Source organism: Gasterosteus aculeatus, chromosome 1 (assembly GCF_964276395.1).
Source record: "Gasterosteus aculeatus chromosome 1, fGasAcu3.hap1.1, whole genome shotgun sequence".
NCBI classification, from domain to species: Eukaryota; Metazoa; Chordata; class Actinopteri; order Perciformes; family Gasterosteidae; genus Gasterosteus; species Gasterosteus aculeatus.
This window is the reverse complement of record NC_135688.1, coordinates 3159260-3186760: the sequence shown is the minus strand read 5'-3', so window position 1 is coordinate 3186760 and position 27501 is coordinate 3159260. Positions and strand designations below refer to the sequence as shown.

General features: G+C 46.5%; 1 protein-coding gene across 2 annotated transcripts in view; it reads left to right on the top strand.

Moving 5' to 3' along the window:
* lsamp (limbic system associated membrane protein) overlaps nucleotides 1-26085 on the top strand; it is a 298199-nt gene extending 272114 nt beyond the window's left edge. For both annotated transcript variants that reach the window (XM_040188937.2, XM_040188929.2), the window contains 5 exons: nucleotides 4971-5096; nucleotides 15011-15142; nucleotides 15917-16037; nucleotides 20907-21055; nucleotides 22791-26085. In XM_040188937.2, coding sequence (XP_040044871.1) covers nucleotides 4971-5096; nucleotides 15011-15142; nucleotides 15917-16037; nucleotides 20907-21055; nucleotides 22791-22888 — 626 coding nt within the window. In that variant the 3' untranslated portion in view covers nucleotides 22889-26085. The remainder of the gene's footprint in view (nucleotides 1-4970; nucleotides 5097-15010; nucleotides 15143-15916; nucleotides 16038-20906; nucleotides 21056-22790) is intronic.
* The last annotated feature ends 1416 nt before the right edge of the window (nucleotides 26086-27501 follow it).

Sequence of the window (27501 nt, the reverse complement as noted above, 5' to 3'; positions counted from 1 at the left end):
GTCTGACCTTGTTTCAAACAAGAGTAAATTCACAGCAAAGCTTCCGAGCACGAAGAGCCGTGGAGTTGCGAGGGCTTTTTTTTTGTTGTTATCTTGTAATGGTTTAAAATTCGCTAAGCTTCTAACGTTACACCGCTCCTCTGAATGTCATGTTGGGAGCCGGCGGGGGGTAAATGTAGGAAGGAGCGGAATGAGCCGGAGGGGGAAAAAACAACAACAAAACATGTAAATTGGTACACACAGAACCGATAACAGTGTGGGTGATTTATTGCAGTACAACACTTACATTTCTTTATGAAGAACAAACTTCTACTTGTACTGTACTCACTCTTATGTGTGTGCATAAAGTCAATCTTGTTTTTTAACTATTAACTTTTGGGTCAAAGCCTTCGACTTTTCCAGTGTTTCCTCTCGGTTACAGTGTCACGAGTGGAATGGAGAGTCGGATCTTAAAGGGTTTGAATAACTGGGACGAGGAGCCGGTGAGTCGGCGCCTGGATCTTCTGCAGATGTGCTCTATTGGGGCCGTGGCCACGGCCAGCAAACGAACACGGCGTATTGCCGACAGAGTTCGGCCTGAGATCATAAGAGACGAAGAGCAGAGGGAGAGAAATAAAAAGGGGCTGAATTGAATGTCTTCATTTCGCTTCTCACGTTCCAACAGAATCTCATCCTCTTTGTCCTTGAAGTTTGTTTTTTTTCCCCAAATGCTCCATTTTCCAACAGCAAGTCCCACATTTTGGCTGCTATTAGCAAATAGGCATGCTGTCTAGCATATGCCAAAATTGGGGCATATTTTCCTTGTAAATGAGCATGTTTGTGCAGCAGCAGGTAGGATTTTCCATTGTTGATGGCAGACGGCCATGCATATGCATGCAGGATTCATGCCAACTGTCTAGTTCCTACTGGCTGATTACATTTTTCCAGAAAATCAGGTTTGGACGATTCTGCAGGATCCGGACAACGTTGGATGCTTGCAGCTACAGTAAAATTATCGGAGTTACATAAACATGCAGATGTTGACTATAAGTGTGGGGTTTTGACATCTTTGCATTGGTGCCCTTGAACTTCTCCAACTTGTAGACTCTTGGATTCCCCATTATTACATACACAATAGTTCCTATGTTGGTATTAACATTGATTGGAAGTATACAGTCCAGTCTCGTCCTGTAGGCAGACTGGGCTGGATTGTCTGCATCACTTGCGTGTTGAATAAACAAAATACTTTGCACATATTCATGGGGGGAAAATAAAAACCTGTGTAATTATAGTAAGAAAAACTCTCTGCTCTCCGTCTTTGCTAAAAGAATGATTTCAGCCGTCATCCGTGGGTGATTTTAAACGGCATGAAAGCCTCTCACTTCACATTAAAGGATCTCTACGGCAACCTGAAGGTTACAGGAACCATCCTCCAATTCTAAAATGTAATGGTGCAGAGCCGTCGCCTGCAAGAGCATTAAGGGTTTGAATGGGTAATATCGGCTCAAACCACGCGCGGAGGATAGTTGCAGCGATAATAGTCTTGACATGTGTAGCCCCCAATGTAGCCTCACGCTAACCCATCAACCTCACAGCGGCCATGCAATCAAATCAACAGACCTACAATGAGGTTAGAATACAGGCTATTGGCCACAGTTGCAGTGATACCAGACACCTTTGAATGTGAGCAGTACTGAATGGACAGAGTGAGGGAATTAAAAAGTGTGTGTGTGTGTGTGTGTGTGTGTGTGTGTGTGCGCTCATATAACGCACACACACACACACGCAGTCCTCCCTAATTACTGTTGCACTCTCTGCTCCATCTCGCTCTGTCTTTTCGCTTTTTATTCCCTTCATTTATTCTTTGAAGTTTGAAATTAGAGTTGAAAGCGAGGTCAGTGTAATTATAACATTTTCACCAGAGCTTTATTATTTTTGAGAAATAGCAACAAAAAAACAAACCAAATAGGGGATCATTAGCTGGAGAGGACGTGGGTCCTCAGTTGATGAATCCTGCGCCTCGGACTGCTGCTACGTTTCTACCTGTGGGACGCAATGTGTGTCGAGGTCTGAGAGAACATTGTCAGTGTGCACCTCTGCTTTTTAAGCACTGGGGTCTTAAATGTTGTTTTGTGTGTTTTTAGCCCACAGCTGCGTCTATAATTCACAAAAACCAGCCTTAGAGAAACGAAGTAGAGAGGGAAACGTATCTCCATTTAATTCCTCCGTGGTTGCAGAGCTGAAGTGCTTTTCAAATAGATGCCCTTTCCAACATCGTTGCTTGAAGGTTGACCTATGACTAAGATCACAATTCACTCCTCCGCCTTCACTGCTGTCAGCCGGAGAACGGGCGCCGTGTGGCACTTTTAGATATTCCCTGCTCCACTTTTGTCTGTCTTCTTTTTCATCTCCCCCCCGTCTCAGCCTCCCTCCCCATCTTCCCTCCCTTCCCATTTGTCGAGGTGGCCGGGTTATCAGAATATGAGTGTGCCCCGCGTCCCATTTTATCCACCATTAATTCCCCGCTCACACATCCTACTCGGCCAATCAAGTTTGCCACCCTTCCCGTTTTTGAGGTGTGGGGGGGGGGGGAGCCAATTGTCAGGTGAGTCCCTCCACCCACCCCGACCACCTGCGACCACATCTTCACTGTGGCCCGGCCATTTGACTACAGCAACGCCTCCGCCTGACTTCAGTTAACAGGCTTGTCAGTTGGTATTAGAGAGATGTGTGTGTCTGTGTGTCTGTGTGTCTGTGTGTGAGATGGGGAGACAGATGTTAGAGGGAGGGAGGCTGTTGGTGACCCTGCACACACACACAGCTGGAATAACAACCTTACGGGTGAAATGATCAGGAAGACGCAAACCATGACATTGTTTGTCGGGTGTGCAGGAACGGAATATAAGGAAAGGATATTCCATCACATTTAGAGAGAGAGCTGATGAATCCCCACCAGACGCTGCTCTCGTGAATATTTTTAAAACTCCTAAATGCTTTCAGTATGAATACCCTATTTACGGTCTGTTTACTCGTTCAGCCAGGCAGCCCAATAACTCTGCTGCTTTTATCGGGGTAAGTCAAGATTCTCGAAGCAGCTTCGTATGGGCACATTAATTAAAAAATACAAAACTGTGAACGCCTCACCAGAAGAAGCGGCCCCATAACCCCCGCTGCATTCTTCATCGCGGGGCCACCGAGTTGGGGTTTAAGTGGCGTGTTTATGGCCGCGTTGAGTTGCGGGGGAGCTGACGGAGTCTGTTAACTCTCCGCGCGCAGTGTGCTGCCGTTTGACGCTTTCGCGCAGGTATCCCCGGCAGCTTTAATGGTTTACTTCCCAGCACTGCTTCCTACGCTTAAACGATCCAGACAGATCTGACGTGCAGAGTTCACGCCGTTGTTTTAATCGTGCCAATTACGCCTTGATGCGCTGCCGTGCACACGCGAAAAGAAAAAGGACTTCCTTCTCCTAAATTCCACTTTGTTACCGAATGACATTGGAAGAGCCTCGGGCAGGAAAAAGATGAAGGCGAGAGAGCCCGAAACAAGGGCTAAATAAAGGGCCTGCCGGAGGGAAATAGTTGATAGTTTATGGGTTTTAGTTTACTAAATTATCCGCTACCTCCCATTCAAGTGAGTGAAGTTGTCCCATCTATATCTCACACCGATGTCTCACAAGAATAGGCGTCTTTTTATACGTCAAGCTTTCCTCTTCTTATGAACGGACTACAAATCACACGGTTACGCTGGCGAGGGCGCTGGGTACGCAGCAGGGGACTGATTCACTGGAGAATGGATCGTAGGCGTCGCCGTGTTGGCTGAAGAGGACGTGCCCTCGAAACAAGGCGAGGAACTAGGAACTAGGAAGTAGGAATCGTAAGTGGAAGAGTGTTTGTGTCGTAGGGTGCATCACAAGTCTCCACGTTGGAGGACTCTTTGCACATGTTGTTGTTGCCTTTTACAGGATTAGTCATTAGAACACAAGGACACGTTTGTTCAGGTACACGGTGGATAATATCCGTGCACACGTTCCCATTGGATACGTGGCTTTGCAGACCAGTATCGTCCAATCAGGTTCACGCAGGTGCAAAGCCATTAAAACGACGAGCGACCCTCGCTATTAGTCATCCTGTGATCACCACTTCAGCCTCCCACTCCTGCGCTATTTTTATGGTGGTTGTTGATTTAGCAATATTGTCGTGTTTACGTGTGTTCATTATGGGGAACAGCTTGGATTCTTGGAGTTTGCTCAGAGAATCGGGGCCAAATCCAGTATTCTCTCTGTTGAACGAATGGTGACAGAGCCCAGTGCCTCTGAACAATGAAAGAAACACAGTGGACGCCGGCCGAAGGAGTGTAGATAGATATCTCACACACACACACACACATATGCAGCCATAAGAGAAATTACAATCATTTATTTCCTCAGAATTCCAGAGTCATTGGTCCTTATTTGTATTTATAGCTTCATACTTGATACCCATCTTATGTTTCCTCCCTCTCACCCGCTTTCATTCTGTCTGCAGGATGGCGATCATTTAACGCATGCGTTGGGACGAATAGTGTTACTTTGAACATCGGTATCACACACACACACACACACACACACACTTCACTTCACCTCCTGAATTTTGATTTGTGTGTATAAACCTACTTTTGTGAATCTATATGTGCGAGCCCAGAATCAGCGCCTCGCGGCTCCCCGCGTGACGGGTGGGGAAGCAATCTGTTTCCATGAGCCTCGTGAACCCTGAGGTCCCGGGGCTGGAGATTAAATAGCTTATTTGAATCCGGGGTTGAAAAAGTTTCCCCGTAAGTACCTCCGGGGGCTGTAAGCAGAATTGAAAAAGCTTCTCTAAACTCCTCCTTTTCGCCGAGGAAATCGAGGCCAGCCTGTGTTGGCGTTCAAGCACTTTTCAAGGCCAATAGTTTCTGTGAGATCTTTAATGCCGAGGTGTCAACCAACCGTGACGTCATTCCTCTGGTGTTTGCAGTTCCGGCCAACATCTACAAGGTGACAGAAGACCTCACAGTGAACGAGGGCGCCAACGTGACACTCAGCTGTCTGGCCAGCGGCAGGCCGGACCCCGCGATCAACTGGCGGCTGCTCAACCCCTCAGGTAAGAATCCTTTGACTCACGTACTCGTGCATTTGTGTCCGTCCATATTCCAGACCACACGGCTGTTTTTTTTTTTGGGGGGGGTTTAGTCAAGGTAAATCCGGCTAAATTAGCTGTGACTGACTGTGTTATACGGACAAAGAATACAGTCATCAGATTTTATGCTCTGAAGAACTGAAAAGCACCAATGTTTCCAGTGCAGAATTCAGATGCACGTAACTTCTACTGATCTACTGATAATCTTCTGTACCCATCGGGCACCTGCAGCAAACAGGCTAGCGTTTCCTTTTAGCCCACGCAGTCATTTTGGATTCGGACCCCGATATTTTAATTCCCCTTTATAGCTGCCTTGGATTCGCTGCAGCCCGGCGCTGTACTGGTGGCTTTGTGCAATCAGGATTCATTGTAGTAATATCGGTTACAGTCTACAACAAATGTCCCCCCCATGTTTTTTTTCACACAGCCACAACCAGCGGCACTTTTTTAAAGGGGGTTGAAAGCCACCCAATATCCATTGGGTGGCTTTCAACTTTTTGGGAAGTACTTTGAATACCATCTGGAAATTAAAAACAGGGCAGTGCCAGCGGCCAAAGATTTCAACAACGTTTCATCAGTCCTCGCCTCATTTGTGGGCCAAAGGGTCGACTGTTGTTGAAGTGAGATACTGCTGCTTCGGGCCTTTTATCCCATTTCAGAGAAGGTATATAATGTCCCCGGCTGCTGATAGGCTTGTAGAATGATGGATGGAGATGCTCCAGCTGACATCTCAGTTTGATAACAGCTCTGTGCAGACTGGAAGACATTCTACCTCTATGTGCTCATCAATTACCATAGCATCAGTTTCATCCGTTAGTCACTTTCTCAGTGCTCCAGACATGTTCCATTAAATATGTGTCCTGGAAGCTCCACATATCCGAAGGTGTATTTGCTTCTTTTGTCCTTTGCATCAAAGGAGACTAATCTGGTCAACCAAATCCTGCGGCTGTGTATCCGACCGGCCGCCTTTGCAGCGCTGTGTTGAAAACCAACAGCTCCCCTTCATTTATTTCCTGTTAAACTGAATTTGAACCCTCCAGGTACACATGACTCAATGTAGGAAAAGCCCCATTGCCGCTTTTAACAGCTTCAGTTCCAGGAATATGGATGGAGACGTTAATATAGAGTGAAGGAAAAAGTAATATCCAATAGTGGATCTTTCTGGCTGCGATGGAGCAGGCCGCATAGCAACCAACCGGCTCCCTGTGCAAATTCTCTGCCACGTCTGCAATGAAGTAGCTTTTCTTTCTTTTTCAGTGTTGTAATTAAGTAGTGGGCAGAGCACCTTCGACTTTGTTCCTCACTGAAACCACCGCTGGCACGACGGGATTGTGAAAGTCTGTAAAGGGGCTCCAGAGACGGGGGTCCGTCTCCATTTGCAAACCCCGCAACTGTTCATAAGCCCCGCCCAGGGAGGGGGGAGGGGGGGTGGGGACTGCTGAGAGCGATAATGACATCTGGCAACCCGCGGCCTCGCTCTCAACACGTCACCGGGACCCCAGATGTCCACGAGTCCCGAAACACAAATCAACAGATCCGAGTGTTTTCGCAAAAGGTTCAGGCCGCTTCGCCGTCCTTCAACTCACTCGTGCGTCACTCGGCTGCATCTTGAGTGCGAGTCTTAATCTGGCTGCAGCTCGTCCTCGCGTGACCACGTGCGTATTCATCTTCAGCGTGATGACTTTGTGCACTAAAGTGTGAAAGCCCAATCGCAGTCGCACCCTAAGGTGACAACAGTGTGCAGAATGCCATTAAAACAAGGGCACAAATAGCCTCTTCATCCAGTCACATGACAGCCGGCCCCCTGATTAATGACAGCCCCTCCCCCCCCCCCCCCCCCAGGGGTGTTTGTCTGTCAGCGTACATCTTGTACAGCGGTCTTTCCTAATGAGAAATTATTGAAAGCAGAAACAATCAATCGTGGCAGTCAAATTAGGACAAACGTATTGTTTGTGGCGTAAAAGCACGTTGACACTACTCATCTATAATGAGTGAATGAATGAATGTGTCCAACATGCAGAACAAACACCCTCTCCTTCATCTTTTCAGAAAATAATTAGGAAATCATTTTTCTTATCTTATATCAAAATGATCTGCTTTGCAAATCCATTGTGACTATTTCTGGTTTCCTTGTTGTAACCAAACCGACAACAACAACCCAGAAACGGCAGTTTGCAACTACTCAGCTTTTGAGTACATCTGTAAAGCCTTTTTTTTTTTTTTTTTTCAATTTGCAAATGCGATCAGGCGATCCCGAACAATTCATTTAACCTGAGTGACAAACGACGCCTTCGACGCCGGAGTTCAACGCGTTCAGCTCAGTTGGTATTCCGTGGCGGGTGGGTTTGTTTGAGGTAGTTGATCGCGGCGTTCCTCAGCGTTGTCCACATTGATTACAGATGTCATCTGTTCACACGCCGCCGTCCGAGCTGATTCTGCTCTCTCTCTCTCTCTCTCAGCCCGGCGCCACGTTATTCCTCTGCTGTTGTTGCCTCCGTAGCTCCGTCATCAGGAAGCTAATTAGATTACACCTGATGCGTTCGCTCTCTTAGTGACAAGCCGGCACGCTAGATGGATGGGAAGATTAACCGAATTTTTTTTGAGGCTGGGCTTTATGTCTATATGAATAATTGGACTCCATCAACGATGGCGCGTGTCTCATCGAGACGCGAGGTCGGGCAGGTCATCGCTTGCGCATTACCGAGCCACATTTGTAATTAAGAGATTGTTGCCGCTGAATTGGATGTGTTTTCATCAAAATATTGCCGGAGCGGGTCTGCGGCGAAGGTTTTGGAACGCGGCGTGTCAAGACCGCAGAGGACGATCAAAGATGGCAACAAGGCAGCAGATCCTCCATCAGGACTGAGGACACGGAGCCTGCTCATTAAAGCGGGTTCATGCGCCGGTTCACCCCAAATGGTTTTACTTGTTAGGCTCGAATTGCCGAGCAGATAACGAGCAAAGTGTAACAATTACCACCATCAAGAACAAGGGCCTCCAGGGCGATGAGTGTGATTGTTATAGCAAGTTGTAAATCATTTGATTAAATTACTCTTTCTTGTTTCTTCTGAGTGTGTGTCCTCGTGGTTGAAACGTACTTATTGTAAGCTGCTTGGATGAAAGTGTCAGCTAAGTGACACGTGATGGGATATAGACCCTTTCTGTCGCACACTCGGGAGTGAATAGGTTGCACTATCCAAGCCCCATATTAAGTCCTGTAGCTCAGTACAATCTGCCTTCTTCTTGTGTCTCATAATTATTATTATGTGTTAAAATGACGTCTTTGCGCTAAAAACACGGTGAGCGGAACAAAGGGAGAGAACAAACAGGACTGTGCTTTATTATACAAAAGTGCCCCACTGGGTGCTCAATTATTCTTATAGTGACTCCAGTAGTTTATCAGCGCATTGGAGACCCTCTCGCCTCTCTGTTTGTCAGTCATTCAGCGTCACGGCGAGGACAACAGGGAACCTCCGATCCACTCGAGCGAAGGCTCACACGTCTGGACTTCTGAGGAGCTTTCAGCTTTCAAGTCGATAGGACGCTCCTGATTTAAACGCAAGTCTTAAGGAGCCTGTGATGCCTTTACGATGCTGCGCTCCGGCAGCCCAATGGACAGGAAGGCTGCGAATAGCGTCCTATAATCAACATATCAGGGGTTTAACTTCCCCAACACCTATTAGCCGTCCGTCAGCCCTGATGTTTACTGTGTCCTTCAGCCCCGTATTGAGCCCTGAAGGAGTTCTGGATAACGAGTAAATGGTGAGCTATGAATCCACCGTAACAGTTTCAGTGCAGACAAAGACATCCGTCCGAGTGAATTGATTTGGACCGAAGCCCGGGCTCCCGCTCTATACGATCCGGCTGCATATTGAAGTCATGACCCCCTCATAACAGCGCTTGGCATGGCGTGCCTTTAGGCGCTTTGATGCTCAGTGCCTTTGACATCACTCCTACGCCGCCCCGCGGCCCGGGTGTCGGCCGGGCTCCAGGCCCGGGCAGCGTCTCCAGCCCCGTCCCCCACTCTGCAGGGAGTGGAGCTGGCATTGCAGGAGACAGGTACACACACACACACACACACCCCAGTGTGTGCCGAGGCGCCAGCGACAGAGTAATTGACAGGCCTGCTGATTGTGGGAGTGACGGGTGAGGTGATAACAGGTCTTTGTCGGAGCATCCCGGGTCACCCGCCCGGCTCCGCGCCTCCAGCTGTGCGAGGGCAACCGCCCGGAATCCCGCGGCCTCATCCGTCTCCCGGCAGGTCTCAGGTCTGCCGACAGTCGTCCGCTCCCTCTGTTTGTTTTACAATCAGCATCAGCAGCAGCTGTTGTGGAAGCGGTCCGCCGCCACGTGGAGCGCAGAACATCATGAGCACAGCTTGCTCTGCGCCGGCCGGGCCTCATTAGGCGTGGTCACCGCGGGAGCCGCAGAGACTCAGCACTTTTATTATCTGTTTTTTCAGTCCATAAGCACTTTTTTTTTTCAGGAGCCCTCACAGCCTCACAGCCCTGAGGGGGGAGAAAGTAGCCTGGAGGAGAAGTGCAGCTCGTTATTGGAAGGTTTTCCGGTTTGAATCTCCGCACAAAAGTTGACACGGACAGGCGAGTAGAATGGAGCGACCTCTTCTTCCCGTGCCCTTGAGCCAGCACCTTTAGAGTGGGAAATGGTGACTGTAATGTCCTACTGGAAATAGTCACATAGGAGTGTGAGGAGTGGAAAGGGGGAGATGGAGGTGGAGTCACGGCGTGGAGAAAGACAGACGGCCGCACGGATCCTTCCTTCGGCTCGAGAAGCGGCAAATAAGCAGCCGTCGTGTTCTGGCTCCAACACCTGCGGTATTTCTGCTCCGCCATGCGGCAGCAAGTAGCTTCTGAATAGAAGAGGAAGTTCTCCTTTTGCTCCCGCGCCGCTGAAAAGATATCGATCGTGCAGAACTGCTGCCAAGTGTAAAAAGACATTAGAATCCAGGAAATGTAAAAGCCTCACAAGGCCATTTGTGGTACTTTCATTAAATAAAATTGATATATTGGTGAACATTTGCATGGTGTGTTTGGTCTTGGCAACACGCTGTCAGTAGAGTCATTCATTTGGTATCTCCTTATTATGTCCATTATCTCCACCGGGGGGGGGAGAGCAGTTCAGGACCAGGACCAACTGTCCAAGGCTCAGGCGCAAAGTTAAAGGTCCAGAAAGGGGGTCGACGGGTGCGTGCACGTACGTGCGCACCGACACACATGCCGTCACACTCGTGCAGACAAAAGAGAATAAATGTCGCGGGATCTTTTATGCTACTCGACTCGGGAAGTTTCTCAAAATCGGCTGCTTAACATAAATTAGCATTTGCAAAATAAACGTGATGTTTGCCGCTGTGGCGAAGGGATGCCGATGAATGATGCATGAGGATATGCTAATGGCTGCCAACCAGTCGCCAGCCCCAACTTACCGGTTTTGGGACTCGCATCCCTCACCTCGCTCTCTCTCTCTCTCTTCCTGCCTGGATGGGCCGACAGAATGTGAGCCGCCGCCGTCCCTCACTTTGCACAGAATGAAAGATGCCCGTATAATGCGAATCACCATCCAGCAGGCACTTTCTTCCAGGCCCCCTCGACTCTTTCCAATTCACCGGTGGAAGCCTGCTGTTGCGGATCCCAAGGGGCCCGGCACAGTACAATGTGTGGGAAACCACTGTTGTAATGTGCACTGTCCTCCCTGCATGGCTACCGCCGGGCGGCTTGGGCCAGTTGGCCAATAGGAGCTTAGTGTCCAAACCCGGGGCTGAAAGGTTTCAATGCTTCGTTTAGCTGAGGTCAGACGCAATGCAGCTCAATTACTTTCAAAATAGGCCAGTTTAATTCTAGATTTGTGTGTTCTTTCTCTGTGTTTACCAGGGAATGGTTTCATTCTAAAGTTAGATATGCAGTCCCTGAAATGGCATACCTCTTAAATACGCTACCAGCACAAAATTGTGTGTCATTATGACAATTGTCGTTTTCATAGCTGCATTCCAGTGGTCACACACGGTAGAGCTTGTTCTGTTTTCCCTTCTTGTGAATTCTATTGTTTTCGAGTCACAACAATAATCAGGAGACGTGCAGGGGGGTTGAGACTCGGACCTGCATCCACACAAGAGAGGGGCAACAGAGAAAGAGTTGCTGTCGGCAACGGCGAAAAAAAGCCAAAGCCTCAAAGTAAAAAATATGCAATAAGCCGTCCACACACCATCTGCTACACGCACGGTTGCTATTTAAAAAGCTTGCAATTTAAAAATCACAAGATCCTAAAATAAGCCATGATAATTGCGTTTTCATGAGGAGCAACTTAAAGTATACGATCATTTACACTGTTTGCTTTAGCAGCTAGACATCCATATTTGATTTATGTTTATTCTATGAGAGGGAAGAACATTTTCTACACTTTCTGATGTTTACAAAAAAAGAGAAAACAGTTGTTTGAAGAGTTAAAACTTGGGACGTTATAAGCTTGAGCTGCACATTGGGGGTCAGTCAGATATCCGCATCGTCACACATCACATTTGTCATTATTACCTTGCCCGTCCAACTACAGAGCTATTAAAAAAAACAGATATATCCTAAATTATGAACATTATAAGATGATAATAATAATGTCCTTATGATCATCATTTTGCAGTAGTGACAATAACTCTCATCCCACCATTTGGGTCCAGACGGAAAGGTGTCTGACAGATGGACTGATAGATGGACTACCATGACATTTTGTGCAGATATTCACCGTCCCCAGAGGATGAACTCCACTGACCTTTCTGGTTCCCGTGCTTTCTTTTGCCAATTTATCTCAACAACCATTGAAAAGATATTTACGGTCCCCAGAAGATGAATCCCAGTGGCTTCGCTCCTGGACGAGTTTTAATGTCTCTGTTCCAGGACGGCTGATGTTATTGAGTTAACACCTGGTTTAACCATGTATTGTTAGCCTGGTTAACCCGGGTAAAAGTTCCTTCCCTGACTTGTTGCCGTTTCCCTCGCTGTCACCAACCCATCAGCACAGCAATGTGATCATGTGATGCGAGCTAATGGATCCACGGGACATGCTCCCTGACAGCCCTCCGGGTAAATGCGTCTTCATCCGCCGCACGCACGCGCTGATGAATCCCCCGCGGGCGAGATCAAGCGATCTATTCATTACGCTTCATTAAACAGATAAAACGAGGCTCGCAGTCCTGCGGGCGCGGACCAAGACGCGCGGAGGTGTCTTGGCGGTTAATTGTTTCCTTGGTACGACGCGTCACGCTCCGTTCCCGCTCGGCAACACCGGGCGAGATGAGCGGCGAGCCGCTCGTTTCCCTCGTTTTGGATTCTCGTCTCCGTGCTTTGATCTTTGCAGTCACCTGGTTTCCCCTCTGAGTGCGTCCAGCACCTAACCAACGCACGCAGGAAGACACGGAGCTCCAATAGAATTTCCATGGCAACACATTTTCAATCATAACGCTCAATCCCATTTCTCCGGCGGTGGGGCCCGGTGGGGCCCGGTGGGGCCCGGTGGGGCCCGGTGGAGTGCGGCTCAATATGGTCCGACTCGGGCTGTTGATTATTCTGCCACTGATCTTTCAATCGATATAAGATAATGCTGCATCAGCTCACTCCATCACCGTGATGGACTCGATGTGAATCATTGTCCCGCTCGGCTGGGTTGAGCTCCAGGCGTCATACAGTCATACGGGTGTTCTGCTGAACACACACACACACACACACACACACACACAGGGCCGTTTGAAGGAATTTGGGGGCCCCAAGCAAAATGGACATGGAGGCCCCCCCCCCAAGCCCCCGCCGCGCGCACGCAAAACCTACAGGAACCACAGCACAGCCATAAAGTTTAAGTTCAACCACACTTTATATAAATAAAAAGGGGTTACTGTGATAAACATAATGTGCATGAAATTTGAACATTTAACAATTTAGCATTTGCACACTACCATAAAATCAAATATACATTAAAAAAGGGCACAATAACTAAATCCAACATACTTAAACACACACACACACGCATACACATATACACTCACATTAACATTTTTCAGTTCTCACAAACATGTGCAAATGATCTAAAACTGCTGTTTGCGAGCCTTGTTTTGTGCAAAGGCAATCACGATGTCCTCCATGTCCAAAGACTGGCGAACATCGCGCTCAATTGAAGTAAGTGCCAGTCCTGTGAGCCTCTCTTGGCCCTTTGTGGATCTCATGTCATTTTTTAATCAGCTTCATAGCTGAAAAGCTCCTCTCACCAGAGGCCAAAAAAAAAAAAAAAAAACTCCCGGTTGTTGTTACGCATCCGACCAGTGTGTGCGGGTGCCGGGTGACCCTGCCGCCCCCCCCACCCCCAGTCAGCCCGGCAGTGAGGGGCCCCTTGAGGGGGGACCCCGATAACGGTGTCATTGTACTTTACTGCATTGACTGAAGGGGCGCTCACACAGTTTGTCGTTGCATTTGACTCTTCGTTGTCGTTGTCTTGGGGACCCTGGCCAGCTCGGGGTGCCCAAGCAATTGCTTGGTTTGCCTGTCCTGTCGCGACGGGCCTGCACACACACACACACACACACACACACACACACACACACATCGAAGTCTCCGTTTGTTTCCCCGGTTGCAGCGCTGCGTTGTCCCAGAGCCTGCAGCCCCTCGCACGTAACACAATGGTGACATTTAGTGTTACAAAGTGTGCGCTCTCCCCGTTCGGCCCCCACGGGACTCCTTCGCTCATTCAGGGGGGATAATTGTTTCTTTTTCGAGAACTATTGTGAGATCTGCACTGCATGTGAGCATCATAATTCCTTATTTCCCATGATTTAATTCCCCTTGGCTTGCTAAAGTCACCGCGTAGAAGGATTATTCGACTCGCCGTGCACCTTTGTGTCCAAACGACCCGCCTTAATTACCACACCTCTCTTTGTCGGACATATGAGTAATGATATCTAAGGGGGTTCACATCAATGCTGCTGTTTAGAGGTTTAAAAGGAGGAAGTGTAGTAACATGGCATCTCATCAAACAATTAGTTTTTGCCTCCTCCTGACTCGTGGGTCTTTAATAAGACAAAGCGGATTGTTCCTAATTAAGCTCGGAGACACTGTGTGCTGTACGCGGCTAATTAGCCGCATTGCTGGTTAAGCATGAATTAGTCAGATATCTGTGTGTTAGCCTCTGTGGTTTTCTTCCACTTGGTTAAGATGTTTTGTCTGACATTCTCAGACAACAACCCCTCTGTTGATTGAAGCTGTCAGAAAAAAAAAGCTAATGAAAGTCGGTTTGTTGAATATCAAATGCGCCGCCGGTTTCGAGATTCAACCGAAGTCATTGAGTGTTTCTCTCCACCACCCGACTGCAAGTTGAATTAACTCTGTTTTGCATTGAGAATGTGGATGAAAGCTCTTGTTAAAATTGCCGCCGTGTTTATTTAGTCCCGAATCGAAAGCTCAATGGACATTGAGTTGTCTCTCATACGTTTACTATAAACTGTAAAACGCTTCGGCACAAAAAAAACAGCACAATTACTTCAAGCAGAGACACTTATCTGATTCCAATGTGATGAAACAAGACATTCTGCATGTTGGAATGTACCTACATATACAGCATTTTGTATGTTCTGGGTAAATATTTGATTCTAATTCAGCTTTCATCTGTAAAAAATACAGTTAAAATGAAATATTATGTGACGGAACAAAGATCCATGTGAACATCAACTTCATTCCACTGGAAGTGCTGGTTACAAGGTTGTTCTAGTCTGTGGGAACACGGAGTAGAAATGAGAAGCATTTAACTCTGTCTACTTCCTTCCTTCCTTTCTCTCCCTGCTCCCCTCCCCCTGCCTCCCCCCGTCTCCCCCGTCCCCTCTGTCTCTGCAGCCGAGCCGCTGGATGGAGAGGAGTACCTGGACATTACAGGCATCATGCGAAACCAAGCCGGCCGTTACGAATGCAAGGCCAGCAACGACGTCGCCACGCCTGACGTGAAATATGTCAACGTGGTGGTCAACTGTGAGTAGCGGGACACGCCCCCCCGCCACCCGCGCCACGCGCGTCTCTGGAGGACGCATCCGTTGGATAAATGTCAGGATTAGAATTTAGGGCGGAGACCTGCAGGATGTGCTGGAGCCAGAGAGAGAGAGATGACTGAACCTGGCTTTAATAGCCACTCTCATTTCCCCTGTAATTGTCCCGTGCCTTCATTATCATCATTGCATGATTTGCTTAGCATTTCAAAATAAGATCAGCTAATTACATGTTGTCAGGGGCCCGTGTTGGAGCTGTCAGGTGTAATACATCGGCCGGAGTGATGGAGACACCTCTGGAGACGCCGCGAACCGACTTCCCCCACAGAGCCAAAAGAGCTCTCTGATCCCGACAAATCGCGCGTGGCGTGTTTCCCCATTTGCCCTTTAGCCGACTGCCTGAATGAAATGATGAGGATTTCGGCGTTGAACTATTTCTTTATGTGTAATCCTAAATAGAAAAGCGACATTCGTCCACATGTTCATGGTCGCTGTGACGTTTGTGGTTAATTCTTTCTGTAGGACAAATGTTACTGTAATAAGCTCCTGTGAATGTATCTTGTGATGGTTCCTGGCTTGAAGGCCTGAATATAGAACATTACAAAATGTGTAAACCGGCCCTGTAGACACATACTAATGGAAGGAAGTGAATTTCACCTGCTAGGAGACGTAGTTGTGGACATCCCAGTGGATTCAATGATTTCATTTAGCAGTGCCGTTTTAAGCTGTTACTTATTTGCACATTGCATGACCCCTGCAGACCCTCCAACCATAAAGAAAACCCAGAGCTCAGAGACCCCCGTGGGCCGCATGGGGACGCTGCAGTGCGACGCCACCGCCGTGCCCACCCCGGAGTTCGAGTGGTACCGGGACGAGAAAAGGTAAAAACTCCAAACCCTCTCTCACCCTGCGTGAAGTACAGCAGGCGTGCACCGCCAGTCACAAGCCAGTAGGCAGAGCCACTGGTCTCCTTTATCTCCACATCCACTGTGAGACGCGTTGCCTCAGAGCCGAATGCTGTAACTGTCTCCTCTGATGTGTCCACGGTGGAAACGCTGAGAGACTGCTGGAGACTACAAAGTCTTCTGTTCTATGTGCCGCACAGCACTTTATGTCATGAGTTTGTAGCGCGCCTGGTGTTTTTGCAGTGGTAGAGTTGGTGGTGATGATCGGCTGCAGAAATCACCTCAAAAGTCATTTGTCCTGACTCGCCAGGAGGCACGGAGCAGGTCGAATAGTGAGGCATAATTACTAGGGGTGTAACGATTCATGCTTGCCGATTCGATTCATGGACGATCTGGGTTCATTTAGAACGATTCGATTTGATTCAGTGACTTGAAATCGATTCAGTAACTTTACTGGACAGTGCAGGCAAAGTTTCTGAGATCCCTGTTGTTTCTTGTAAGGAAATCAGGTTTAAATGAATGATGGATATTATAAACAAGCAAACAACAATTAGTGGCAAATATATTAACCTTTTATTTGAATCAAGTGCCATTTTCAATGTAAACATTACATAATAATTACACAATGTTTGGATCAATTCACAGAACCCCGGATTTTCAACCTCATTGTCGGGTCGCACGTCTTTACAGATAAACTTGTTCCTGTGATGTTGGGTTTGGTGCTGGCGAGGCCTGAGGTGTCTGCAGAGCTGCAGTTACCTGCTGCTGCTGCAGCGGAGACGCTGCTAGAGGTCCTGACAGTCTGCGTTGTTTAATCCCACGGCGCCTTAGTAGGCGGCCGGAAAGATTCGCTGTGTTTCCGTGTTCTTTTATTCGTCTTCTACATATTCTACAAACAGCGGCCGACTTATTTAGAACACCTCCGTGTTTGCAAAAGCCAAAATGTTTCCACGCGCTGGATCGATACGTTGGTTTGTAAATGTCTCGCTCGCAGTCGTCTCCTCCACGCTGTGTTTTGTTGTTGTTCAGAGTTTTGCGCGGCTGCCGCTGCGTACTGATGACGTCACAGACAGGCAGACTGAATCCAGTAACGTCTAACGTGTCTAAAGTGCTAAAAAACAAACAAACAAACACACATCCACACCGTTTTTGTGCTTAAATCCAATGTGCAGTTTCCAAGTATCGATACAATCGATTATGTACCATTTCAATCGATTTGTAATCGATATATGTCGTCCGGAATGCCGATTTTGCGGAGCACAGATCGATTCAGTTGGATCGCAGGAATATAAATCGATTAATCGATTCACTCCTCGCATTCTCAGACAAAAAGTGGCTCCCGATCATTTTTAACTCAGCGCTTATTATGGATCCCTCGCCGTGTCCCCGTGTTCACATGCCGGTGTTCATTTGGCGACATCGTGCGGGGTTTGATAAAGACTAATCCCCAACTTCATCGCTCACTACTAATGGAAGTAACGGCCGCGGATTCTGTGATGTCCAGACACATGTGATCTTCAGATCGGATCAAGTGTCCCGCTTGTGTCTGCAAAACACTTGAAGAGAATGGGAGCATAATCGCACCAACAAGCCGTCCTTCCCTTTCATCATCATCTCATCATTTAATAAGTCCGCCCTCTGCAGGACGCCGTCATCGCCACTTTCACGCCCGCCTAAATCGCAGCAGTAAGCGTCCACTAGTGACGGGGAGGGAATCATCGGAGGGGGGGGTTACCAAAGATCTGGCCTCCAAAAGGAATCCGCTCCAAATGGTGGAAATAGTTTTGCTGTCTCCAAACGCCATCAATCTCCGCTTTGTCCCCGGAGGATTTTGGCCGTGAGCCTGTTTATAACACACACCCCTCCCTCCGCCCCCTCCGCCCAGCGGGAAGTGTTATTGCCCTTTCTCCTTGGATGATGGTGTTAATGCACCATAATAAAATCATTTATCCTCGCTTGGATAGTTCATTTCACAGCGCGATGCCGGAGAATCAAAGCTAATGTCACTCGTTGTTTCCTCTTTAGCTGAAGGTCCTGCGCTGGTTTCCCTCCTGATCCGTTTAAGCTCCTCGGCGTCCGGCGGCTACCAGGCCTGCAAGCGGGGCCCAGATGTCAGTGACGGCCGTCGCGGCGGCAGATGTTTCTAAGCGGTGACCCTGTGAAATGGGTGCTCGTGTGCCGCCTGCACGTGTTTTATTCCCCCTGTTTGTCGCGTCAGCAGTGAAGCAGTTAATCTCCGTTCCGGCTTGAAAAAGAGGACCAAAGTACGGCTGCTGCTCCACGCTTGTACAGGAGGTGATTCCTGCACTAACAAACCACAAATTAACTGCAAGTCGAGGAGGAGTTGATGGATTTATATTAAGCCTTTTTTAATCCTTTAACGATAAACAAACCGAACAGTCGTGTTTCAGATTTTAATTAGTGATACCTCTTTGATTTTTCTCAAACAGCACTGACCCCTGTTATTTTTTTAATGTTCTTAATTTCAGACTTACTTCTGCCAAGGGAAGGTACATTTACGTCACCCGCTGCTATAAGTGCAGAATCTCAACGTTTAATTAATACTCAACAACACAACGCTAAATGAACCCCGGCTCGTCGGCAACTTCCAGCATGTCACTTCCTCTTGGCAGCTTATTTTCCCCCCAAACAAATCTCAAAGCCGCTCTCAGGATGGAGGCACTCATTTAGTGTCTAGTGCCGAGTACGAAACGTATCGCTCGCCCGACTGGAGGAGTAAGCACTTTAGGGACGAGCAAACCGCTCGGCACAAGCTGCTGAACACACACACACACACACACACACACCTTGGCCCACCTTACCTCGTGCACGTCCATCCTTCACTCTAAATCTCCTCGGGAAAACGTGGAGCTCCTCACAGTCACAATGGATCTGAGTGTCTCCGTGGATCTGAGAGTCACCGTGGATCTGAGAGTCTTCGTGGCACTTGGGCATCCAATTAACCTCCCCAGGGGGCCGATTCATCACGATCTAAGCAGGCCGGGATTTCAGAACCGCAAAATATTACTACGCGGCTGTCACGACCCTCCCTGCTCCTTTGGTCTTGTTTTCACCCGCCGTGCGTGATGGGAAAACTGGACCAACCTGTCTGTAATGGTGACCAGTTCCCATGCAGCAGCTCATATTGATATTACAATGAATTCCTTTGAGAATCGAGTTTGTCCTTCTGCTAAAGGAGCCGTTACAGTTGGTTGCTCCTGTTATTCGCTTGCTGAGGGCCGACCCGGCAGACGGATGTGTTTGTGGGTTCGTCGGTCGCCAGCGACAAGCCGCTTTGGATCCCCTCTGGGTCGTTGTCCCAGCAGGACTCTACACCTGATTTCATTCATCATCTGCCTGGAACCATAACAGGCCTGTCACTCTCCCCCGGCAGTGATAACCTACTTTAGCGGCTCCCGCGCGCCAACAGAATCAAATCCGCCCGCCCGGCGACTCGCTCAGGCCTCTCATTCCTGCCGCCGCAGCCAAATAGAGGGGTCAAATCATTTCACTCTGGGCTTTAATGGGAGTTAGAGCGAGTGTGCATCAAGGACAGACGGCTGAAGACGCCCGCTGGAACTCTGCTGCCCTCTGCTGGCGGGGAGCGACTTTGAGTGCGAGGATAGACTTCCCTCCAAGAAGAAAAAACTCACGACACTCACAACTTCTGCCAACTTCTCTGATAATGTATTCCAGTTCATGGCACCGGATGAAGAATCTGGCAGAGGCACGGGAATATTTTAGGGTGCAGATGTGCTCGCGGGGGCCACGTTCCATCCGAGCTCCATGGACGCAAATAGATGCAGTTTCCTCTTCTTTATGCACCAGTTTATTTGACTTCACTGAAACCGTCGCTGCGAAAACAAAAGGGCCTTGTTTCTCTCCAGTTTATTCTCCTACTGCTAATCTGGAATAAAGATGGTGGATTTCTTTGCTGTGCGATTCTATCCGGGCCTCTCGGCATGCTCGGCGGGCAGGAAGAGCCTTTTTAATAGTGCAGTCACCTTCTGTGAAGACACACTGGAGAGGATATCTGCAGCTGGTCTTATCGCGGAGGGTGGATTTGCTTTTAGATGAAGTGGGGAGACACACACACACACAGACACACACACACACACACACTGTTCCCGAGCTGTCCCTGTGCGAAGGACCTCAGCACTTTATCGAGTCCCTGCTTCCCAGTGAGGCAAATTATGCTGTGACCATGACGTGCATTTCCCTTCTTATGTTAATACTTTCTATCAGTCAAGCGTGTGTCAGCACAAACTTCCTGCTCCCGTATTCCAATTCCGATCACCACATCGCCCGGACTTAAGCAGGATTAAGTTGAGGCACCTCGGATGAACCGGAGCTCCCGCGTAATGCGAAAGGGCCTCGAGCGGAATCCATTATGCGCGCCGTGTAATTTGAAGGGTTTTATTTGGTTGCGATGATGTAAGGAAGTTTTATTGCCGAGGTTAACGGACTGAGTCAGCAAATTGAATTGATTTGAATGTCAAGGGCCGGCGGGATTGATTGACAGAAGTTTGGTGGTCGTTAAGAGTCCCAGAAGTGAAGGTTGAGGAACGTCGGCAGTCTACAAATCAAACAAAATGAAACCAGCTGACAAACTGCACTGCGGTGGAATTTAGGCTGTTTGTAAGCCGGAAATACGGCATTTTCTAAAACGTTTTAGTGGAAAATGTGCGTATTTCGTTGGTTAATTATGGTCTGATGGAGTTTAAGGGAGTTTTGCTTATTTTACCCGAAATGTCACCAACTCCCTTTTGGATTGATGACCCCTGATTTTCATTACTTTGCAATTTGCTTAAAATGGACTCTCTTCTGTCGGTCTCTGCTCTCCAGGTTGTCCAATGCCCAAGGCGTCAATATCCAGATCATCGGCACCAATACCATTCTCATGGTGGCCAACGTCACTGAAGAGGATTATGGGAACTACACCTGTGTGGCCTCCAACCGACTGGGCGTCCAGAATGCCAGTGTTTTCCTCTACAGTGAGTAAAGACGTCAAAGATATCACAGCTCACTGCGCCAAATACACACTTTAGTTTTTTCTTTAAGCTTCCAAAGGCTCGTCTTACTTTCACAATACTTTAATACTTTAAATACATGATGCTCGTACTCGAGTGTGTTTCACATGAGCTTTCTCCATATGGGGCGCCTTTTGTAAAATGTCGCACATTCTAAAATCCTGCGCAGTTTTGCCACATTTAGCATTATCATATGAACAAAAAAGCACGACAATATTCACATGTAACTTTTTCAAACATTTAGAGAGAAACATACATAACTTTTCCAAGGATAATGTTTGGCAGTAACAAAGTTGTTAAATAATATAAACGTTAAATGTAAATCTAAATGTACATGTTAAATGTAAATCTAAATGTTAAATCTAAATCTAAATGTTATATCTAAATGTTAAATCTAAATCTTAAATCTAAATGTTATATCTAAATGTTAAATCTAAATGTTAAATCTAAATCTTATATCTAAATCTTAAATCTAAATGTTAAATCTAAATGTAAATGTTAGATCTAAATCTAAATGTTAAATGTTATATCTAAATGTTAAATCTAAATGTAAATGTTAAATGTAGAGTCTACATTTAGCTCTACATTTAACATTTAATTGACGACAACATTACAATCATTACGGTAATTCACGACGTCCGGATAAATTAGCTCTTGTTATAGAGTAGGGGTGTCAGCCTTAAAGGCAGTAATCGCCTATTTGTAAAGTGTCATATCCCAATCTTTGAACTGTTTTTAAACCAGATCCCAAAACGGTAACACTCTGCTTTCATGTTGACCTCCTCTATGCTCATGTACATTTCCATTAAATATTAATGTATAGATTTTGAGAAAAGTAAAAATGTAATCAGTTACCACACCATAACACCTCAAATAGAGGCACATTTCATTTTGATGTCCGCATGACCGCAGTGGAGAGGGGGTTCACGGGCAACCTCCCCTTGACCGCACCATCGCCGACGATTTGGCCGCGACGGTGAAGGCGGGGGGGGGGGGCACGGGCGCGGATGCTCGCGGTTAAAGGGGGGGTGGTGCGCAGCCAAATCCCCCCCCCCCGCATGATTTCAACGTGGACAGTATGTGGCCCCCTTCCTAAAATAAGTTTGACACCCCTAACATTTAGATTTACATTTAACATTTAGATTTAGATTTAGATTTAACATTTACATTTATATTTAACATTTAGATTTAACATTTAGATTTAGATTCACATTAAACATTTAGATTTAGACTTAACATTTAGATATAACATTTAACATTTAGATTTACATTTAACATTTATATTATTTAACAACTTTGTTACTGCCAAACCTGGCAGTAACAAAGTTTATTCTCTCTAAATGTTTGAAAAAGTGACATGTGAATATTGTCGTGCTTTTTTGCTCATATGATAATGCTAAATGTGGCAGAACTGCGCAGGATTTTAGGACGTGCAACATTTTACAAACGGCGCCCCATATCCACATGTGTGTACATAATATGGTCTTCAATCACACCAAGGGAGGCAATAGCATGACGTGACCACCAGGCGTCACCAAACGCTCCTCAAAGTCTGGAGTCGCTGGGCCAGAGGAGGTCCATGTGTTAATGTGTGTTACTCATGTGTCAAACCTCTGTCCCTGTCTCTCTCTCTCTCTCTCTCTCTCTCTCTCTCTCTCTCTCTCTCTCTCTGTCTCCCTCTCTCTGTCTCTCTGTACAGGACCCGGGACGGGCCGAGACATCAACGGCTCCGCCCCTGTGTCTCAATCACTGTGGCTCCTGCTGGCCTGCTTCGCCTGCCTTTTCTTCAAGTGTTAATACCGCTGCCCTCCTCTTCCTCCCACCCCCCCTCTCCTTCCCCTCCCGGCCTTCTTTCCTCCTCTTCCTCCTTTGTCTCCAACTCACCGACATTCTTACTGCTACCTAGTTACCTACTTTTACCCCCCCCCTCCCCCACCTCCCCTCTCGCCCCAGACGGTTTGCATCATGATACGGAAACCACACATGCTCGCGAGCACCGCTTACAGATATTACAGAAAATGTGCATTAAATGTTAGAAAGAGAACAAAAGGGACAGAAGAAGCAGAGAGTGCTCTGGTTTTGCATTGTTCTTCATTTGTATGCACTTGTTTATTTCTGCTATATCTTGTCGTCTGAGTCTGCATCGGGTTTGACATTCGTCATATTTTTCTCTTGATGGGAGCAGAGGCTCCCGCTCGCAGGGATGCCAACAATCATAAGTGTGTTTCTTCGTCCTCACACAGATGCATTATGTTAACTTAATTGTAGATTTGTCAGAGTGTTTAACCAGTGCATTAATGAATAACATGCAAAGCATCTGCCAAATATCCAGAAACTATAAAGATTTTAAACTAACGCATACAGAAATAAAAGGAAATAGAGTAGAAATAAACGGGAAAATACTGTAATGTGATTCTGCTAGACTGGAACTCGGACAAAGCGATATCCCTCCGGTCAATAAAGTAGTCCCTGCATGCAGCAGCCACTCGGGTCGCTGCTGTCGGGCCCCAGATATCGAGGACGCGCCGAGCCGAGGAAACGAGCACATCTTTGGGGGACACGTGTCCAGCGGCTTCGCAACCACTCGCCTTTGTTCCAAACAAATCCCGCTTTCCTTTGAAAAGACAAGTCGCGTGCTGCCACTGCAACGGGACACAGAGACGCGTTGTAGATGTTGCTTGTCGGATCCCCGACCGCAGCGTGCAGTTTGTCTCGTCCCCGTCCAGCCGCAGACGCTCGCCGCCGCTCCGCGTTTATTAGTTTCTTTACGTTTTAGGATCATTATTCTATACTGCTGGAATTTGGATATAAATGTATGACACCAATGAATGAAGTGTGTGTGTTTTAATATGAAATGTTGCAGACAAAGTCATAATATATTGATATTGAGGTTGATTTATTTTCTGTCTTTACCTCTTTCATTTGATGTGTCCATGTTTAGGGTAGCAAACTGTTGGGGGTGATTAACGTGTAGATCTCCTGAACACAAGCTCGCTAGAAAAGGATGTTTTTTTTTTAAAAGCATAAAAAGAAAATAGTTTTGTGCGGTTCTTATTGTACCAATCGTTGAGATAATACAAGTGCTGGCTTACATGATGTTTTAGAGAATGGAATATTATATTTAGGAGTTTAATGCGCGAGACGCAGGTAAATAAAGCTGAAAGCCACCAAGAGCTGATCTTTACCGAAGCGATGCCGTCATATAACATCTTCTACAGCTAAACGAATGCTACATTTGTGGATATTTTGTAAAAGAAGAAGAACTTTCGGACGGAGCGACTCCTTCGGCAGAGAGAAGGCGGTCGCTGACGTGGCCGGCGACCCGGTTAGCTGCCTTTCCGCCACGTTGACCTCCTGACAGGTGACCGGCCGCGTACCGACTCCAGCGCTCGTCTCTTTGGGTCTCCTAGCAACCGAGCCGAGGCGGCGCGTTCACTGTAAAACACACGTGTAATTAATGTCATCCTGGTGTTCCATTAAAGGAGTTCTCCCAGCTGTTTTCATGGTGAATGCTTGTGAGGCCACAGCCTGTAGTTGTTGTGCAGAGGCCTCAAACAGGCCGATTCCAATCAAAGCAGAATCATCTGAGCAGTTCAAACTGAATCGGTGACTTCTCTTTCACACAAACAGCGTCTTATGATCAAACGTCTCGGTCTGGGAAGCGATAAAGAAGGCGCTTGATGCTGTCATCATCTTACACAGGCTTTTTTTTATTGGTTTTCTACGACCGAACAACTCTGCTTCGTCCACTTTAACGTGGATTTACTTGACTGATGTTTTTCTACTACATTAGTGTTTCCGCCGACGCTTTTTAGCCTCCGGGTAGCTCGTCCGCTCGGAGCCTTTCGCCGATCGTTATCCGCCGACTGTAGAAAGAAATGAATAGTTCTCCATGATCCGTTTGCATGCAGTGTGGTCTGTGCTACAGGTTCTATTTCAAGTCGGTCTGTGTGTCTCACTCGCTGTGTGTGTCGCATTGAAAGAGGAAAAAAAAACACAAAAAAAAAAAACTCAGGGCAGTGCAAAGTTCTGAGACAAACTAAAAGTTTCTTTTGCCGGAGGAGACCCTGACAGAACACCAGAGCAGGGCCCAACACCTCCCAATTGCGCTCAGCGTTGATTGTTTGAGCTTTTCTACCGTTCAGGTGATTCCCACGCGAGGCCGACGTGGACGTCCAGGTGTGTCCACGCGGGTTAAACGCAGCCAGGGAGCTCTGACTGACACCAAGTTACACTCGCGTAAAAGCCATGGAGCTCCGTCTCATCCACAGGAACAGGAACAAGAAATACTGCCCCCCCTCCTCCCCGCCCCTCAGTATATACTGAGGACTGTAGAAACAGCTTCTAGTTTACTATTGAGCTTCGCCTCAAAACATCTGCATCGCTTCACTGTACAGAACTGGCTTGTGTGTGCGTGTGTGTGCGTTCACTGACTCTTCATTATTATCGGCCTTGAGAAACGTGATGAGTTGGAGAAATAACTTTCTGCTTTCCATTGAGCTGCGGTTACAATAGTAACGGACTTTGGACTGTTTTTCTTTTGCCCCGCAGTGTGTGTGTGTGTGTGTGTGTGTGTGTGTGTGTGTGCGCGTGTGTGTGTGTGTGCGTACAGCCTGATGTTTCTACACTTGAACGATGTGAAGTCGGCAAATCCATAAGATGGTGTTTATACTTAACTTTTAAAGCAAATGTGACTCCCTTCTCTTTGTGGGAGATGGAGATTATTATACAGCCATGTCCCGTCCCACCGTTTGATTTACTTACTTTATTAAAAGGTCATCGCGGTCCGTTTCTAAACAAAAAGATATGTAATAAAGGAATATGACAAAATGTTCACAACACAAAATAAAATTGTTTGAATTCAGTGTTCTGTATTTGAATGTGAATGAAATGCCCAAAAGGAATTACGTTTTTTGGGGACAGCTTGGAACGCACTAAATCTTAAAGAGACAATTGTGTTCATCATGTAACATGCAAATAAAATGTTATATATGTGTTGTTGTATTTTGCGTACCTGAGCTCATCACCAAGGGGACGTTGCATATATTAAAGAGCTGACACACATTGATTACAATGTGCCACGGGCTTTTATTTTTCTATTTCTTTTTATTCAAACGCACCACTGTAGTGCCGTGGGAGCGGCTGCAGTACATCGTTTCACCACAAGAGTTCGCTGCAAACCAAACTACGCACCTGCTGTGCTGAAGGAAGATTAATGACACAAGTTATTATTTTACGCAATGACTGCCTCTGACAGCGAGCGTCTCCCTGTTAAAGGTGAGCTGGAAGAAGCGTGGTGAGAAGATCTGCGAACGTGTGGTTATTTTTAGGAAAAGTTTAGTACCTCGAAAGAATAATATGTAAAAAAAAACAGTGCCGAATACTATTTTAATGTCAGTATTGTATATTAAAGGCTCAATTAGAGACGTGGGGAAAAAAATCCAAATTTTTTTTAATGAAATGCACATTATCTTTCGTACAGGACCAAGTAATGATATGGTAATTTTTAAAAAGTCATAAAAAATAGGACTAATGTTGTAATTAAATAAAGTCATAATAAAATCATGACAAAAAAAAATCTAAACCGTCCTTGGATGAAGTCGGGTTAAAAGTGTTGAAACAAGGTTTCCAAAAATAATAATCCTGTATGTCAAAAAACATGTTGGTTTTATATGACAAAAAAAGACAATCCTATTTTTGATTGTTGTACAGTATTAGGAGATTAAGTTTAAAAATAGAGGACCAGTGGCATATTTTGTTTAATTGGAGTAAAGAAAAAGTTCTAATATATGTCAAAACATCATTAAAAAGGCTGAAATTAAGTTTTAAAAAAGACGCAGTTTGTGAAATGACTAAATAAATAATATGGTATGTCAACAGAAAGCCATGTTATTGTATTCATGAAAAAGTCATAGTATAAAATCTAAAAAAAAAATCTTCTCTCGAATGTTGAAAAGGTAAAAAGTTTTGAAAAAGTATTATTCTAAAAGTTGTATAATACAACAAAAAAATCATATTTTGGTCTAAACTCACAGCATATTGTGTCAAAAAATAGGGATAATATAGTATGTTGTGAAAAGCAACAACAACAAGTCATGGTATATGACTAATTTAATTTAAAAATGTTTTCTCAAAAGTTGAAAAAAAGTCATGCTAGTTTGTCTGTGCCTAAACTTTTTCAGCGTTATTCGCACAAAGGTCACAGAACCAGTGTTTTTGTTCTCCTGTGGGTGAAGTTTTTGTGAGACTATTTTAACTCCTTGCAGTTGCGTGTGCTCGCGCATAAATCAATCTTTACTTGTTTTCCTTGCATCCCACACGCGTGTTGCCGGTGCTTATGAAAAAGATTGATGCCTCCAATTTGCGCTTCACCACAAGAAAGTGAATATGAACATGTATGTTGTACAAAC